Source organism: Podarcis muralis, chromosome 16 (genome assembly GCF_964188315.1).
Source record: "Podarcis muralis chromosome 16, rPodMur119.hap1.1, whole genome shotgun sequence".
In the NCBI taxonomy this organism is placed as follows: Eukaryota; Metazoa; Chordata; class Lepidosauria; order Squamata; family Lacertidae; genus Podarcis; species Podarcis muralis.
The window spans coordinates 4,523,708-4,539,375 of NC_135670.1; the positions used below are offsets into that span (position 1 = coordinate 4,523,708).

The window sequence follows — 15,668 nt, forward strand, 5'->3', positions numbered from 1 at the left end:
ACACCACCAACGAAACTTCCATCTTATTTAACTACCTTATCTGTGGTGATGCACAGGGATGCCTTTATAAAGGCTAGATTCAATGTTTTCCCATCAAATGTGTTGGGTAACAGACTCTCCAACGGACAGATCTCACTCCTCTGTGACTGTAAAAGTGGATCTATAGAATCGTTACATCATATAATCTTCTGTTGTCCATTACATTCGGCTCCACGGTCCAAGTTTCTGGCCCCATATTTATCGAGAATTGCTGACAGACCTCAGGAAGCCCAAATAATATACTTACTAAACGACGAAGACTCAAGTAGATCCCTTGCAGTCGCTAGATACCTGATTAATGTCTTATTTCATAAGAGGAGAAATGGATCACTGTATGACTCTGACAGCTTAGCCAAACTTAAGAACCATCAATAAGTGCCAGAACTAAGACGCATATCCCCCCAAATCCGAGGGATTTGAATTGCAGTTGACATAGAGGGAGCTTATTGTATATAGTGTTTACTTAATTGAAGTAAAATTGGTTTTATATGGGTGTTTTAACTTGGAACTGTTTAAATTGTTTATGGATAAATTTTGATGTATTGTTTTAGATATGGGCCAATGGCCGTAATAAATCAAATCAATCAATCAATCAATCTCTCCACAGAACGCGTCTCTTCAACTGGAGTTGTTCAGCGGGGAGGCTGAGCAACTGAAACCAAAATGCAGCCCCTCTCCACCCCCACCAATGTCCTTTTTGGGCTCCATGGAGGGTCTCTTTTGCACGTTATGTAAGACATTGTTACAGACAGACTGGGCTGTTGTGCCATTTGTGTTTTGGCAGAGTTCTGGGTGTCCCTGATGTTCCAGATTAAGCACCCGCTTCCTCATGACTTTTGCTAAATGCGTTGGCACTCAAAACCCATTTCGTGGCTGCTCTTGCCATTTTGATCAGAGGCTGCTTTCTTCCTTATACCCAAAACAATAGCAAAATTACTTGCTGTGGATGGCTTTCTTTCTGTGTCCGTGTAACGTAGGTCTTTTTCATTCAATGGCATGTCCTCTTTGCGTGATTTAGAAGGAGGAGGAGGAACAGCCAACACTTTTGTTCCCCTTCGATTGTTCACTGCCACATATGTGCTTTGAGAGAATTTCAGAACTAGTACCAAGAGCGCATTGCAGTAATCTGACCTCAAGGTCACTTAACACATGTCTATCCCTGACCAGGAACAGAGCTGGTAGACCATTCCGATTTCCCCCCCAATTTCCCCAAATATATAAGTAAAATAAAGAAGTCAGATAACGGAAAGGATTCATCTAAAAAGTGGTTTATTAGAGCCCTTTGCCTTGGGCAGATATCCATCCGTACAAGCACTTCACTACGATATGAAAACACGTTCTGTGAGCTCAGTTACAGCTGGGAAACAAAGATCGAGATGCAATGGTGTGACTTGGCAGAGTAACCCACAAACTCCCCTGTACAGTGTTTCCTTCTGGGCTAGTGTGTTTTCTGGGCATATTTCAATAACCATTACACCACACCAACTCTTCCCTTGTTATTTTATCCACTATCTCCACCATCATTCCTGATTGCTAGAGCCTTGTTGGTAGGGCTGTACCTGCCTAAGATCAGCAGAAAAGCTACTCAGAAATAGAAGTTCCCCTTCTCCAGTCCTTCAGGCCCTGTGCTCTTGTTCCGCTTTCTTCACTAAAAAAACAAAAGCACTGGCACCCATCTACCTAATTGGAGACCATCCTGATCAACTTAAGTTTTGCACAAATCCAAAAGCAGACTCTACGGAGCAGAAGGCAAAGCTCCAAATTACAATGACCCTCCAGATATCTCACGAAGATCTGGAGGTGTCTGGTTTGAAGGGAATGGATTAGACGTTGCCACCTGGCCAATATGGTGGTGGGGGAGGAGGGGGAGGCGGCACTCCCTAGCAAGAGAAATCCTCTCTCTGCTTTCCCCCAAACTCCCCTTTTGAATCAAAACGCCTTTTAGCACTTTGGTGACGGAAGACAAAAATCAGACAGAACTTTTTCTTTTAAAAAAAGGACTGAGATGTTTTCCTTGGGTCGCAACTGCCTAGAATTTAAAGTGCGTACCAGTGAGGGCTTCCAGAGGCCCCCTTAGTGAGAGGTCAGTGTGTGCAGATTGCTTTTTGCTCCCCACCCCCCACTCTGCTTTGTCTTGGGGAGGGAGCAACGTCTTAGATAGTTGATAGTCTATAGGTCAGGGAAGCAGCTAACCCACTTCCCGGAAGCATGGAACTGGAACCAGCCAGAGAGAGGAGAGGACAGAGGAAGGGAAGAGGCGCATTTCAGCAGTAGGGGGCGAGTCTGTTTCTGATTCACACGGACGGCACCGTTGGGCGGGTGATCTGCACGGAACTGGCGAGAGACACGTTGTTCAGGTAGTTGATGTTGAAGCAGTTGCTGCGGGCCTCGCCCTCCAACTGGGAACAACATTTCTTGGGGTCTTTCCACGTTTTCTTCTGGGAGCTGCAGAGTGCCACAATGAACTGGGATTTCTGCGGGGAAGAGAAATAACCACATCAAGTTAAAGAATCAGGGACGTCTGTGTTACTCTCTTTTCTGAAACGGTGGGACATCATTGCCACCCGCCTGTAGGGTCACAGGTCCCCATCCCTCGTTTATAGGCAGAGGAGGGAGGGGTGAAACACAAGTTAAAAGCGGAACCCCTCGTGCTCAGCTCATACTAGGCTGCTCCCGAATCAAGATCCTTGCCAACAACCCCCCCCAACAACCCTTGCCCTGTTCTTTACAGATGAATAGCTGCTTCCTCCAACCGATTACTCACCACATCCTCAGCACACTGTGTCCTCTCACTGCCCTGCAACTTGCAGCAGGGTTCTGTGATGTTCTGGACCAAAGCAGGGATGTTTTTCCTGGAGAACAATGTGAAAAAGTTGGGGGGGGGTTGTAGTTATAAAAATATACTAATGGAAAATGCCCTGCAGTTGGGCAAGGACGGTTAAACATTTATGCCACACATAAGTCTTGATCGACACGTCAGCTATTTCGGATGGCAAATTCTCTTCTTTCTTCCTTGAAATTTTCTATTATCTGTATTTAGAGACTGGCAACTCCATCAAATTTCAGTTTCCCTCATTCAGTTCACCATGTTTCCACATTAGCTTGCAAATATTTTTTTTTCCTTTAATGTCCTCACGAATGTTCATCAGAATTTCAGTGCGAATTTGTCCTAACATGCACATCTTTGCAAAGCAATTTCCTCTAGTATAATGCACGCCTGTATGTTACATTCACTAAAATATGGGATTTTATTAGCATACTTCAACAAAATATTTGCAATTTTCTACGCATTGCAAAATTTGAAGAAGCACGAATCTTGGCCGTGGTTCAATTCACATATCATTCCTGGAATAAATTGTGTTCGCTGAGCCCGTATTTTATACAGTCTGTATATGATGTTTGTTTGTTAATGTGAGGTGTGATATGCCTAATAAAGGATTTTGAATTGATATCATTCCTGGAAGTGCAAATTGGGCTTATTTGAAAAAGCAAAGAGGAGTGAATTTCTCTCCCATTCCTTCCTGTCTTCAGCTAATAAGACTACGTAGACTGGAGGAGGAGGAGGAGGAGGAGGAAGATCTTGAACTGTAGACTGAGAATGGTTTGGGTAAGGGGGAGGAGAAGAGAGAAATCACTTTGGGTTTCAGCCACAAGGGGGAGCAACAACCCTAGGTCTGAATTAATTATCCAGCCTTCCTTAAATTAATTATTTCTGAACAGCACAGTTTAACTTTTTTGAAAGACACACACAAGGTTTGCTGCCTGCAAGCAAAATGTTGATACCAGAGGTGGCTGCAATCTCCCAGTTGGAATAACAGTCATTGCATCTTTATACCACTTGCTACTGACAGATGTCCTTTTCACACTCCCACCCCACCCCCCTCCAGTATAGGAATTCTTAAACACACTTTTTCTAGCTGGAGAAGTGCATGGCACAAATCAGAAAACCAAACTTCTCCAAGCTCCCCTGCAATATACTTCCCGACAGCCCAGCAGAAACCTGAAGCCCTCTTGATATTCCACTGCCCTCAGAAGTTCGGGAGTTCTGTGTGACAGCCCCTAAGTCAAGGAATTCCCTCCCCACAGAACTGCGTCCAGCACCAACATTATGCAGTTTCTGCCATGTATTGGAAGAAGATACACCTTTCAAACCTGGCCTTTGATACCTGATACAGTGGTACCTCAGGTTAAGTACTTAATTCGTTCCGGAGGTCCGTACTTAACCTGAAACTGTTCTTAACCTGAAGCACCACTTTAGCTAATGGGGCCTCCTGCTGCCGCTGTGCAATTTCTGTTCTCATCCTGAAGCAAAGTTCTTAACCTGAAGCACTATTTCTGGGTTAGCAGAGTCTGTAACCTGAAGCGTATGTAACCTGAGGTACCACTGTATATATCTTTACAAGAACCACCCTTCTCCTGTGACTGCCATTTGTTGGAAACTGTTTGTGATACTGAACTTTAAATTGCTGTAGCTCTTCCGGGGACCTGAAGGGGAAGGGCAGGTAAGTAACTGAAACGGAATAAATAGCCATACTTACTGCTTGGTGAGAAGCGTGAATTGGCCACAGAGCGAGTCCAGGAGGTCTGGGGTGACCTGACCGAGGTTGACCTGTTGAATTTCCTGGTCGTAGGCTGGGTATGGAGCCAAATTGGCAAAGCAACCATAACGGGCCTCCCCTGCAGGGACTTTACAGCAGAAGTGTGGCCTGGTCTTCACAGAGAACTCCTGTTTACAGTACTGGGTCAGAACCTTTTCCCACTGGAAAGCAAAGCAAAACAAAACAGGGGGAGGTCATGAGAGAGGGACAACCTCTAGAGGTGAACGAAAACCCATCCTTTTCTTGCAGCTCCTTGCGGTCTACCAATCTTAAGTTCAGTTCTCTACAGTCCTCATGAAAATTCGCCAGCCCTTTCATTTCAGTTTCTTCCTAATATGTACATTTTTGTATGCTACGTATGTGTTTGCAATTTCCCCAATACAAAGCATTTTTGCATTTGCTAATATAGACCATTATATGCACAATTTACGCATCTGTGTACCCGTTCCTTGGTTGGAAGAAGCGACAAACTTCCCAATGGTTAGCCGGCAGGGCTGCAAAATTCCAAAATGCCACACTGGGTGTTACCCGCAAATCAAGGACAAATCCTTCATTGTGAACTGCTCAGATACTTTGGCTGCACGGGAGAGGCAGCTTGTGTTCGAAACAGACCATAAAGCATGGAATGCTGGGAGAGAAAGGGATGCTGGGAAAAGACCCAAGCAGGAGATTCCAGGAGTCCCTCCTGACTCACTCACCCCTTTGCGGGCACAGACGGCATCCTCCTTTCGGCAACATTTCTTAAACTCATTTTCCAAGCGGTTCACAGCCTGGGCTCGGCGCACCAACCAGCCAAAAAGTGACTTTGGGAAGATGCTGGCTGGGTAGGTGGGACGGAATTTACGCAGCTTGCAAATATTTTTGATGTTGGCGCTGGTGGGCTCTCCAGGAGGAAAGGTGACCTCTAGAAGCTTCAGTGGGTTGACCTGCTCCGAGGGTTTGCACCGGGAAGGATTGCTGCAGGTGACCGGCTGTGATGGACCTTGACCATCAGAGCTCTTGAAGTCATAATTCGGGAAGAGGGAATCCTCGTCAAAGCAGCGATCCCGGCTGGCACCTTCCAGCATGCAGCAGTGGTAAGGCCTGGTCTTTATCGAGAATTCCGTGTCGCAGAACTGCTCCAGAACATCTGACCACTGGAGCAGGGTGGGGAGAGATGAACGGGTCAATCAGATGGCTAACCAGAGTTTTTACCATCTGGGCCCAAACTCAAGAGTCTGCTTTTGATACCACATGTCTGTCTGTCTGTCTGTCTGTCTGTCTGTCTGTCTGTCTGTCTGTCTGTCCTGGGATGTGCAAGGTGGCAGCAGACTGAGAAGAGAACAGATTTTGACTGTGTAAAGCAGGGGTCAGAAATCTTTCAGCTGGGGGCCGGTCCACTGTCTCTCAGACCTTGTGGGGGGCCAGACTATATTTTTTTTGGGGGGGGGGAATGATGCAAGAGCACCACGAGCCCCGGTAGCTGCTTACCTGTGTCTTGAGAGCAGCAGGGGCTGGTGGTGGTGGGACGATGAGCGGCACGCGAAAGGGCTCAGGAGAACGGCTGCTCAAAATGGTGGCCGCTCGAGCGCTGCTGCAGCTGCTGGCACTAACAAAGCCCAGCCCCCTTCCTCCTCTAGGCAGGACGGGGAGAAGCCAGGAGGAGGGAGGGAGGAGTGGCTGCCACTGCCGCCATGTGAGGGAGAGGGAAAGAACGCGCACACTGGCAATCCATGTGGCAATTCCCAGACCGTCTGCGGGCTGGATCCAGAAGGCAATTGGGCCTGATCCGGCCCACGGGCCTTAGTTTGCTAACCCATGGTGTAAAGAGTGACTTTGCCTCAACCACAGCATGTCCTACCAACACATCTGGAGGGAGAGGAGAAGCAGCTTCAAAAGCCAACCTTGAGAGACCAAATCTGTGCAAAGTTGTGTGGACCCCCCAAAAGCCCCACTAGAGTCCCACAGAGGCTCGGTTTTATGCTCCAACCTTTGAAAAGCTGAGGATGCATCATACAAAGGCATTGTTGGCCTTCACAACCAGTGCAGTATCTGAGCATGTCACAACCACCACCGAGGGGTATGCTATACTACATACACACAGCCCAGACAAAGTGCCCAGAATATCATCAGATTTCAGTTGTGTAGAAGTCACCTTTTACAGAATACCTCTCTGCATTCCTCCTACTGCATGAGGAAATACAATGGCTTGGCCACAGACGGTCCCAACCCTGATAAGAGCATAAGATTAACAAATTTGGGGTGAGAATGATCAGATCTTAGAGACTGGGATTGAGCCAACTCTCCCTTTTTAAAAAGTTTTCCACCAAAATGCTCAGTAGGGCATGTTCAGCGCCCACAAAATCCATGCATACAAGACTCCCCCTGCCTTTTTAAAAAAATGGTGGAAAGAATTCAAGCTCAAAACCAGTCTTTCCAAGGAGAGAGAAAGAGTTGGACACGACTAGATGACTAAACAACAACAAAAATATGCCTAAGAGCAGCAGCCCCTGTATTACAGCAGTTGCCGTATTTGTCAGACCAACAGCGACAATGGTAGATCAGATGTCAGACTGCAACTCCAATCAGCCCATATTCAGCATGGCTGGATGACGGTGGGAGCTGGATTCGGGCAACAACTGGAGGGCCACCGATGTTTCCCAACCCTGATAGACACGTAAGATTTACAGATCTGGGTTGAGAACTGTCAGCCTGCAGAGACTGGGACCGAACCAACAGCCCCTTTTTAAACGTTTTCACCAAAATTCTCAATAGGGTGATTTCAACACCGACAAAGCGTAGAAGAAAGGTTTTTTAGACTTTCCCAAAAATATAAATAAATGGTGGAAAGAATTCAAGCTCAAAACCAGTTTTCCAAAGAGTTGCAGCTCCTGCCCTGTAATGTACCTAAGAAAAGTGCGCCCGTTATCACAGCAATGTCATTTTTGTCAGACCAGGAACAACAATGGTAGCAACTCACCACACTCTGACAGCAAGGGAGTTTCTCGCTGTCGGGCAGCTTGCAGCACTGGCCCACCCCGGACTCCATGTTGTTGAGGGCATCTCCCTGGCGGCTGAGGTGACCGAAACCCGTCTGGGGCACGTTCCAGGGCCCGTAGTAGAGCTTGCTCCTCCCTTCATTGCAGATGTTGCCAATATTACTGGTGTTAGGTTGGGCAGGTGGGAATTCGTCCAGTCTGTAGCGAGGGGGGAGCCGGGTGCACCCGAAGGCACTGGTGCAGCTGGGCCTCCTGCCCCTTGGGCTGAGGGGAGAGGATAACCGTGTCTGGGGCTCCCCATTGACTAGCAGCGGGAGATCAAACTCTGGGGAAGAGGAGAAGGATGGAAATCAAACAAGGCGCACTCACACCTCACATGCATTAGCTGGAAGGTGCCCGTTTTGAAACTAAACCTTTAAATATTTCTAATTTTTTCTTTTATTAGCTTGGAGGCAGGGGAAGTACAGTGGTACCTCGCAAGACGAATGCCTCGCAAGACAAAAAACTCGCTAGACGAAAGGGTTTTTTGTTTTTTGAGCTGCTTCGCAAGATGATTTCCCCTATGGGCTTGCTTCGCAAGACGGAAACGTCTTGCAAGTTTGTTTCCTTTTTCTTAACACCGTTAATACAGTTGTGACATGACTTCGAGGAGCAACTCATAGAACGCGGTGTGGTAGCCTTTTTTGAGGTTTTTGAAGACTTTGGTGATTTTTGAAGCTTTTCCAAAACTTTTCCGAAACCGTGCTTCGCAAGACGAAAAAAATCGCAAGACGAAAAAACTCGCGGAACGAATTAATTTCGTCTTGCGAGGCACCACTGTATAAGTCTATGAACGTTCTTTCTTACTCTATGGGAGATTTCGTTATCAGTTGCCATGTACAGATAAATACAGGTGTTTGAGAATTTCCGAGACATCAGCAGTCATTATTTGGGTCGCTGTTTGACGAAACATTTCCCTTCAGACTTACAAAACAATAAGATAGACATAGTAGATTCGTAGAATTGTAGAGTCGGAAGGAATCACGAGGCTCAAACCCTGAAATTAGAGGAGCCTCATGCTGTACTGACTGAGCTACCCCAGGTTGGTATTACCTATTCAAAACAAATACATCAATCTGTTCCTGTACAATTCTCTCTTCTTGCACAGCCCAAGGTTTTCTGAATAACCTTTTCCTGGAGAAACTGGCCCCAATCCCCAGCATGGATTGTAATTAGAATGGAGAACCTTGAACCCTCACCTTCCAGTTCATCATTATCTAGTGTCCTCTGAAGCAGAACCTCCCGTGGGATCTCAGCCGGAGGGATTTCCTCTTGGAGAATTGGCTTCCCAAGTTCAATAACTAAAGAGAGAATTGGGGAGGAGGGATTAGAAGATGTTTTTAAGCAACAACAACATTTTTTACTGAATTGATACCCCTGCCTTTCATCTCTAAGGATTCCAGGGCGGCAAACAGACACACAATTTAAGAACAAAGCAAAAAAACGTTGTAAAACAGAACATTCTTAAAAAATTAATTAAAAACAGTTTCAGTTGAAAACATGCTTCCATCTGACAATCATGAGGTTGCCAGGACCTGTATCAGCAAAGTCAAACTAGATCCAGCACCACAAATTTCCCCCCTTATTTAATTTGGGACTTCTCAAGAGCATATAGTCTTGGTTTGCAAGGACAAAAGAAAGTTTATAGGAGTATAGCATCTAGATCAAGGGAAGTAATAGTGCCACTGTATTCTGCTCTGGTCAGACCTCACCTGGAGTACTGTGTCCAGTTCTGGGCACCACAGTTCAAGAAGGACACTGACAAACTGGAACGTGTCCAGAGGAGGGCAACCAAAATGGTCAAAGGCCTGGAAACGATGCCTTATGAGGAACGGTTAAGGGAGCTGGGCATGTTTAGCCTGGAGAAGAGGAGCTTAAGGGGTGATATGATAGCCATGTTCAAATATATAAAAGGATGTCATATGGAGGAGGGAGAAAGGTTGTTTTCTGCTGCTCCAGAGAAGCGGACACGGAGCAATGGATCCAAACTACAAGAAAGAAGATTCCACCTAAACATTAGGAAGAACTTCCTGACAGTAAGAGCTGTTCGACAGTGGAATTTGCTGCCAAGGAGTGTGGTGGAGTCTCCTTCTTTGGAGGTCTTTAAGCAGAGGCTTGACAACCATATGTCAGGAGTGCTCTGATGGTGTTTCTTGCTTGGCAGGGGGTTGGACTCGATGGCCCTTGTGGTCTATTCCAACTCTATGATTCTAGGATTCTAAGTTTGGCAAAAATCAATAGCTATGGGACAGAGCACCTGCTTGGCATGCAGAAGTTCCCAAGTTCAATTCCTGACATCTCTAGGTAGGGCAGGGAATTCCCCCTGCCTGAAACACTGGAAAGCCTCTGTCGGGCATTTGTAAACAATACTGAGCTAGAGGGACCAATGTTCTGACTCAGCATAGACAGCTTCCTAACTTTTCCCCTTCCTATCTTTTTTCAGAACCATGAGGACTGGAGCCTTACTTAATTTTAAAGGGGGAGTGCCATGGCTCAGTAGCAGGTACGCTGAACCGCAACTCCAGAGTGGAAGTGGTGTGTTGATCAGGAAGCTGCACGAATACCAAAACAATAATTGTACCCTGTACTTGGAGAATCCAGAACTTGGCCCCCAGGGCATCAAGGCCTAATTAAAACAAGCAACCATAGCACAAGAATGTGACTTCCTTAATATTTGACTTAAGTCATGTGGCCACTCTGCCCAGATTTGGTTGGGGCAGAGCTCAAATAGAAGGGAGACTTTGATTGAGGCCGGTCCTACTATTAGACGTGGCTGCCTCTGGTGGCAGGTAGACAGCGGCAAGGAGGTGTTGGCCCCGAGTTTGCGTGTGAGCAGTGGAGGATACTGACTTATGGGTGGTATCAAACCAAGTTCTAGTCAAAGTAGACCTATTGAAAATGGTGGGCTTAGCTCAGTCATGCCCATTCAATTTCAATGGGTCTACTCCGAGTAGGATTAACACTGAACACACAACCCCAGTATTTTAAATTGTTTTGCCCAGGGGCCTCATTGTGTGGGATAGATTTTTTTTAAAAAAAAGTACATTTGGAAATCAGAATACAAAAATGGTTTAGCACACGTCACCAGCTCCAGCAAAACTGCTTTTATGGGCGGGAAGGCCAGCCATGTGCTGCCGGAACCAAGTCTTTCTTGCTACAGTTAATCAGCCTGGTTAATCAACTTCCTCTTGTTAATTACAAGCACAGTTCTCATGGATGAGTAAGCACAATCAATTCCAAAAGAAAAGGAAGTCAATACACTCTGCCACCTGCTAATTAACACTTGCGGCAATGATGGAAGTCTGGCTCGCTCCGTGGGGCCAGTTTCCTGGGCAGACTCAGCCTGACTACCTTATCTGCCTTGTACATATTTTGTCCTTGACTTCCTGTGAAGGTTTCTACCCATTCTTTTGCAGCATAGCTCCTGCAGCTTCAAAAACAGGTGCTGGACAGGCAGAGATTCTACAGGTGCAGCAATTGGGGGGGGGGGGCGGAGAGAGAGAAATGGCCCCTGTTGAGTTCTTCAGTTCCGCATCTGGCAGGCCACACAGATGCTTCTCTACCCCTGATCTAAGTGACCAGCTATATGTGCTATATGACATCACCACATTCAACATTTCATTGCAAGTCTCTGGCAAATGTGTGTCCTCCCATGTAATCTTCTTCTTTGGCGATCACTCGTAGTCAAGTTAGATTGTCTTCCATAAACACAGTATCACATTGTGTAGGGTGTCAATAGTAACCAGGAAGGAAGGAGAAGATTGCTGCATACGCACCATACATTTTAAGCATACTTCCCCCCCCCCCAAGAATCCTGGAAACTGTAGTTTACCTCAACACAGAACTATAATTCCCAGCACCCTTAACAAACTACACTTCCCAGGATTCTTTGTGGGGAGTGATGTACTTTAGATGCATGTATGATGAGTCTAGTTGGTTTACAAACAGAACGAGAAAAGCCAGCTTATTCTTGCAGGGTGACGTTGCCATTGTGGCCAGGAAAAGTCCTCTGGCATCAAGAGCGGCTTTAAGTTCTCTGCAAATAATGGCCTCAGAATCCACTCCCTGCTTAGGGAAGGTAAATATTGTATCATGCATGCTGAGGGAATGAGATCTAGAGGAAGCCACCCACCACAAGGTCTGGGCTGCACCTGACATGTGCGTTCTTAACACGTACACCCCTTTTCAAAACAAGTAACAGTTCGTTCTCACAGCCAGCGCAGCGCTTTTGTACAGTTTGCGCAGCCAAAATCCCTGCTGGTTGCTCCTCGCGGCCAAAGAATGGCAGGCTGGTTGCACCATCATACCCTCACATCAAGGGAGGGGGTTCTAGGTTTGGTATGGACAGACTTTAGGTTTGTGGGATCTACTTTGTGGTGTGTGGGGTTTTTTGTTTGTTTTTTTGTTTTAACTAAAAAACCCCGAAGTTCAACAACAAGAGACAGGTGCACAATAGAGACTGAGCCTAGTGGACATATGCTAAGAATTAAGGAACAAGGGTGTCTCTGGGCATGTACTGAGACCAGATGGTCAGTACTAGAATCAAGATAAGAAGTCCTTCCTTTCAAAATTCTACTTCTGGTCACCCTACCACTGAGCGTTCTTTTTCAGCATCCAATAGGGGGTGTTGGTGTTTGGGTCATTCTTGTTGCGGATCAGGAGCTCTTGCTGAACTACTGCAAATCACCCAGTAGACCATGATAGACCTGCGCTGCTCCCAAGGATGCTACTGTTGAAAAGGTCTCTGTAGCCAATTGTTTATGCTGTGCAAGGGGCCTGACCACACTGATGCTTTCAAACATCCCAGGTGATAAATAGCAGAAACTTCACTTCCTTCCTTCCCCGCCAAGCCAGCTTGTCCTCCAAGCAATCACCAAGAAACAACAGACCTTCCAAAACGAACGACCAGCTTCTGCACTCCCTTTGTTTACTTTGAGGTTCGGGGGAACATGCAGGGCATGGTGGAAAATCAGAGCCACTGCGCTCCACTAGACAGAGAACTAAAGCTTGGAGACCTCAGAGGCCTGGATCTCAGGGCTTGGCTCTGCCATGGGACAAATTATCCAATGCCTCAGCCTCAGTTTTCCTCATATGTAAAATGGGAACATCTGTAGTGGCCTATCAGAAAGGGTTATTGTGAGGCACTGTTTTGGCTTCTGGGTTTTAAATTTTTGGTTGGGACACACACATGCATTTTGGGAGGGCTGTATTTTCTCTGTAACTCAAGATACACACAGCATCTTGGACACAGCAGTACAGTGCTATTCTTTACAATCTATTATGTTATGGTATGTGTCCCTTCAATCTAGAGTTGTTCTTTTATCTGATACTACTTCTTCTCCCCCCCCCCTTTTTTTTTTCCAGAGGGAAGGAATCGTTTAAATTTTAAAACATTGCAACACAATTTGGCTGGAAAAAACCAACACCAAACAAGACGACAGATTTCACAAGGTTAATCAGGAGATTTTTCAGATCCAAAGCCAGTGTCACATTTTTTTTCCAGTTAAAGCTACTGAAAATCATGATTTATCGCCCAGTTGTGCTAGATTTCACAATGCCTAGAGTGTTTGGGGTTTTTTGCCCGGAGGCCTTGAAAAAATTCTCAAATACTTAAGAGGGTCAGCAAGTGTGTAAATAATTGGTTTTTGGTTCCAAATCACAAGACTGATGGTAGATGTGTTGTTTTGAAGCCTTGTGCAGCCTGAGCCACTAAGACAACAGCAGTTCTGAAACACGATTAAGGAAAGAGAGCAACAATGTTGATTGATTTGGGAGCACCCAGCGACACAAATAAACATAAAAAGATAAAGTAGAGGCTGTGAATAGCTTCTGGATCTGTGCTCAGAGAATAAAATGAGAGCTGCCTTGAAATTTCAAAAGGTAGGGAGACCCAAACCTTTGAGAAAACTGAGGTAGATTGCAGGCCTCAGAATGGCTTAATCTTTGATTTACATCTTAACAAAGTTCAGGGAGTCTGAAGGAGATAACAGGCGTTAGCTCCTATAAAACACAAAAGGGGCTGGTGTGTGTGTGTTTGTGTATGTGTACAGTATGCTGAAAGTTCTCTTGCCTGTGTATTCATACACCCTACATTTAAAGCACACAAACCACTAATAATCCCGCGGAGTGTAGTTTGCCAACTCACAAAGCTACAAACCCCAGACCCCTAAACAAACTACAGTTTCCTCGGGGTGGGGGTGTGCCTGAAATGTGTGGTGCCTATGCAGCCAGCGGTTTTCCCCTGCAGTGACAATAAGGTACTCTCTCTGAAACAGCTGGAAGGTGGGGGAGAATAGGCAGTTTCAGAGAAGACTTGCACAAGCAGGGAAGGATCCAGAAATTTAAAATGTCCACCCCCCGCTTTATAGGAGCGTGGCACTAACACACATAAGGCTGTGTACATGCCATACATTTAAAGCGCATGGCTCTCCCTAGCCACAACTCCTGGGAACTGTAGTTTCCCAAGGGCGCTTGGAATTGTGGGCCTGTAAGGGGGCAAACTACATTTCCCACGATTGTGTTTGTGCGCGAGGGTGCTAATAGAGGAATAAATGTGCTTTAAAGGTATGGTGCGTATGCAGTCTAACGCACCGGTTGTTCCCGGCTAACAGGCAGCACGGAGGGCGCGAGGAAAGTGCCAACCTGAAGCGCGCTGCCGCCATGCCAGCTTGCAGATCTCGCTCGGCAGCTGTCACCTTGCCCTGCACACATCTGCCCTAGTTTGCAACAGGGGAAGGGAGGTCAGGAAACAAGGAAGCAAGCAAGGTCCCAACTTGTCATAGTTAGCGATGGGTTATCGAGTAGGCTTACCTTCGGGCGCAAGAGTGGCGGACTGCGCCAGGACTAGCCAAGAGGCCAGGAAAAGGACCAGCATCTTCATAGCCGTCCCGAGTCAGGTGGAGTCTTGCTTCTCTCAGGGGTTGTGATTCTGGCTCCAGGTGGTTCCTCTCTGCTCCTTCTTGTTGCCTGAGCTGCTGTTGCTGCTGGTTTGCTGGCTGCTGCTGTGCTCTTTTATAAGGAGGCTGGAGACTGGCAGGCGAAAACTGAGTCATCGGCTGACGTAGGGAGACACGCCCTGGGTGCTCATGAGCCAGCAACCCACTACCACCAAAACCACAACTGGAGGGGGTGGTGCAGGAGGAAAGAAAAACAGAGGCATTTTCCTTCTCCTCCTCCTCTCTCTGCCCCCTCCCCAACCTCAAGCCCAACCATGATTCCTTATTAAGGATCAGGTTTCAAAGCAACTCCTAACAGATAAATAAAAGAGGAAGGGAGAACATTCACCGCCTATTATGAAATTATCACCAGACCATTTCATAATACAGTACAAAGGAGTTGGGGGAGGTGATGAATACACCCTAATGCAAATCTGTTTAAAGAATGTGTTTGACTTTAGGGTTTTTTAAAAAAACCACCAAAAAAAACCCCACAAGCAAACCAGTTCTGTTTTACCCTTTCATCATGTTGCAGCTGATCTCTTTGTTGCAGAGACCCACCTGGTGGTGCAGGAGAAAGACTCAAAATAAGTAAATAATGTCTCTTCCCAACTCCCATCTCCACTCCCTACAAAATCAGGCAGTGCTTCTGAATAAAAAAACGTGCAGCTGGGGACAGCCCATAGTGCAGAGGTGAAGCATCTGTTTTGCATGCAGAACGACCCAGGCTCAAACCCTTGAATTTCCCGGTACAGTGGTACCTCGAGCTAAGAACTTAATTTGTTCTGGAGGTCCGTTCTTAACCTGAAACTGTTCTTAACCTGAAGCACCACTTTAACTAATGGGGCCTCCAGCTGCCACTGCTGTGCGATTTCTGTTCTCATCCTGAAGCAATGTTCTTAACCCGAGGTACTATTTCTGCATTAGCGGTGTCTGTAACCTGAAGCGTCTGTAACCCGAGGTACCACTGTACTGTAGCTTCCTGTTGTCCCGTTTAACTCAGAACGGCAAGGACTGGAATCTTAGTTTTAGGGGAAGGGCTGTGATACATCACAACATTGTCCCCCCCCCCCCTTTCT

The 15,668-nt window shown here is 46.4% G+C and overlaps 1 protein-coding gene across 1 annotated transcript; it reads right to left on the reverse strand.

The window, feature by feature from the left end:
• Nucleotides 1-1,291: 1,291 nt before the first annotated feature.
• On the reverse strand, nt 1,292-14,755 carry ECM1 (extracellular matrix protein 1). The gene is made up of 7 exons (XM_028710209.2): nt 14,465-14,755; nt 8,854-8,955; nt 7,597-7,940; nt 5,336-5,773; nt 4,578-4,798; nt 2,804-2,891; nt 1,292-2,513 (listed from the first exon to the last, which is right to left on the reverse strand). Exons 1-7 carry the CDS (start codon nt 14,532-14,534, stop codon nt 2,334-2,336), a joined length of 1,443 nt encoding a protein of 480 aa, XP_028566042.2. The 5' UTR covers nt 14,535-14,755; the 3' UTR covers nt 1,292-2,333.
• Nucleotides 14,756-15,668: the final 913 nt, after the last annotated feature.

What these genes read in the sequence shown, in the direction of transcription:
- ECM1 (XM_028710209.2), bottom strand. Translation starts at nt 14,534, where the DNA reads ATGAAGATGCTGGTCCTTTTCCTGGCCTCTTGGCTAGTCCTGGCGCAG. An exon ending in CGCCACTCTTGCGCCCGAAG is followed by an intron (nt 8,956 to 14,464) that starts GTAAGCCTACTC and finishes TTCTCTCTTTAG; the next exon opens with TTATTGAACTTGGGAAGCCA. An exon ending in TTCACGCTTCTCACCAAGCA is followed by an intron (nt 2,892 to 4,577) that starts GTAAGTATGGCT and finishes ATTGTTCTCCAG; the next exon opens with GAAAAACATCCCTGCTTTGG.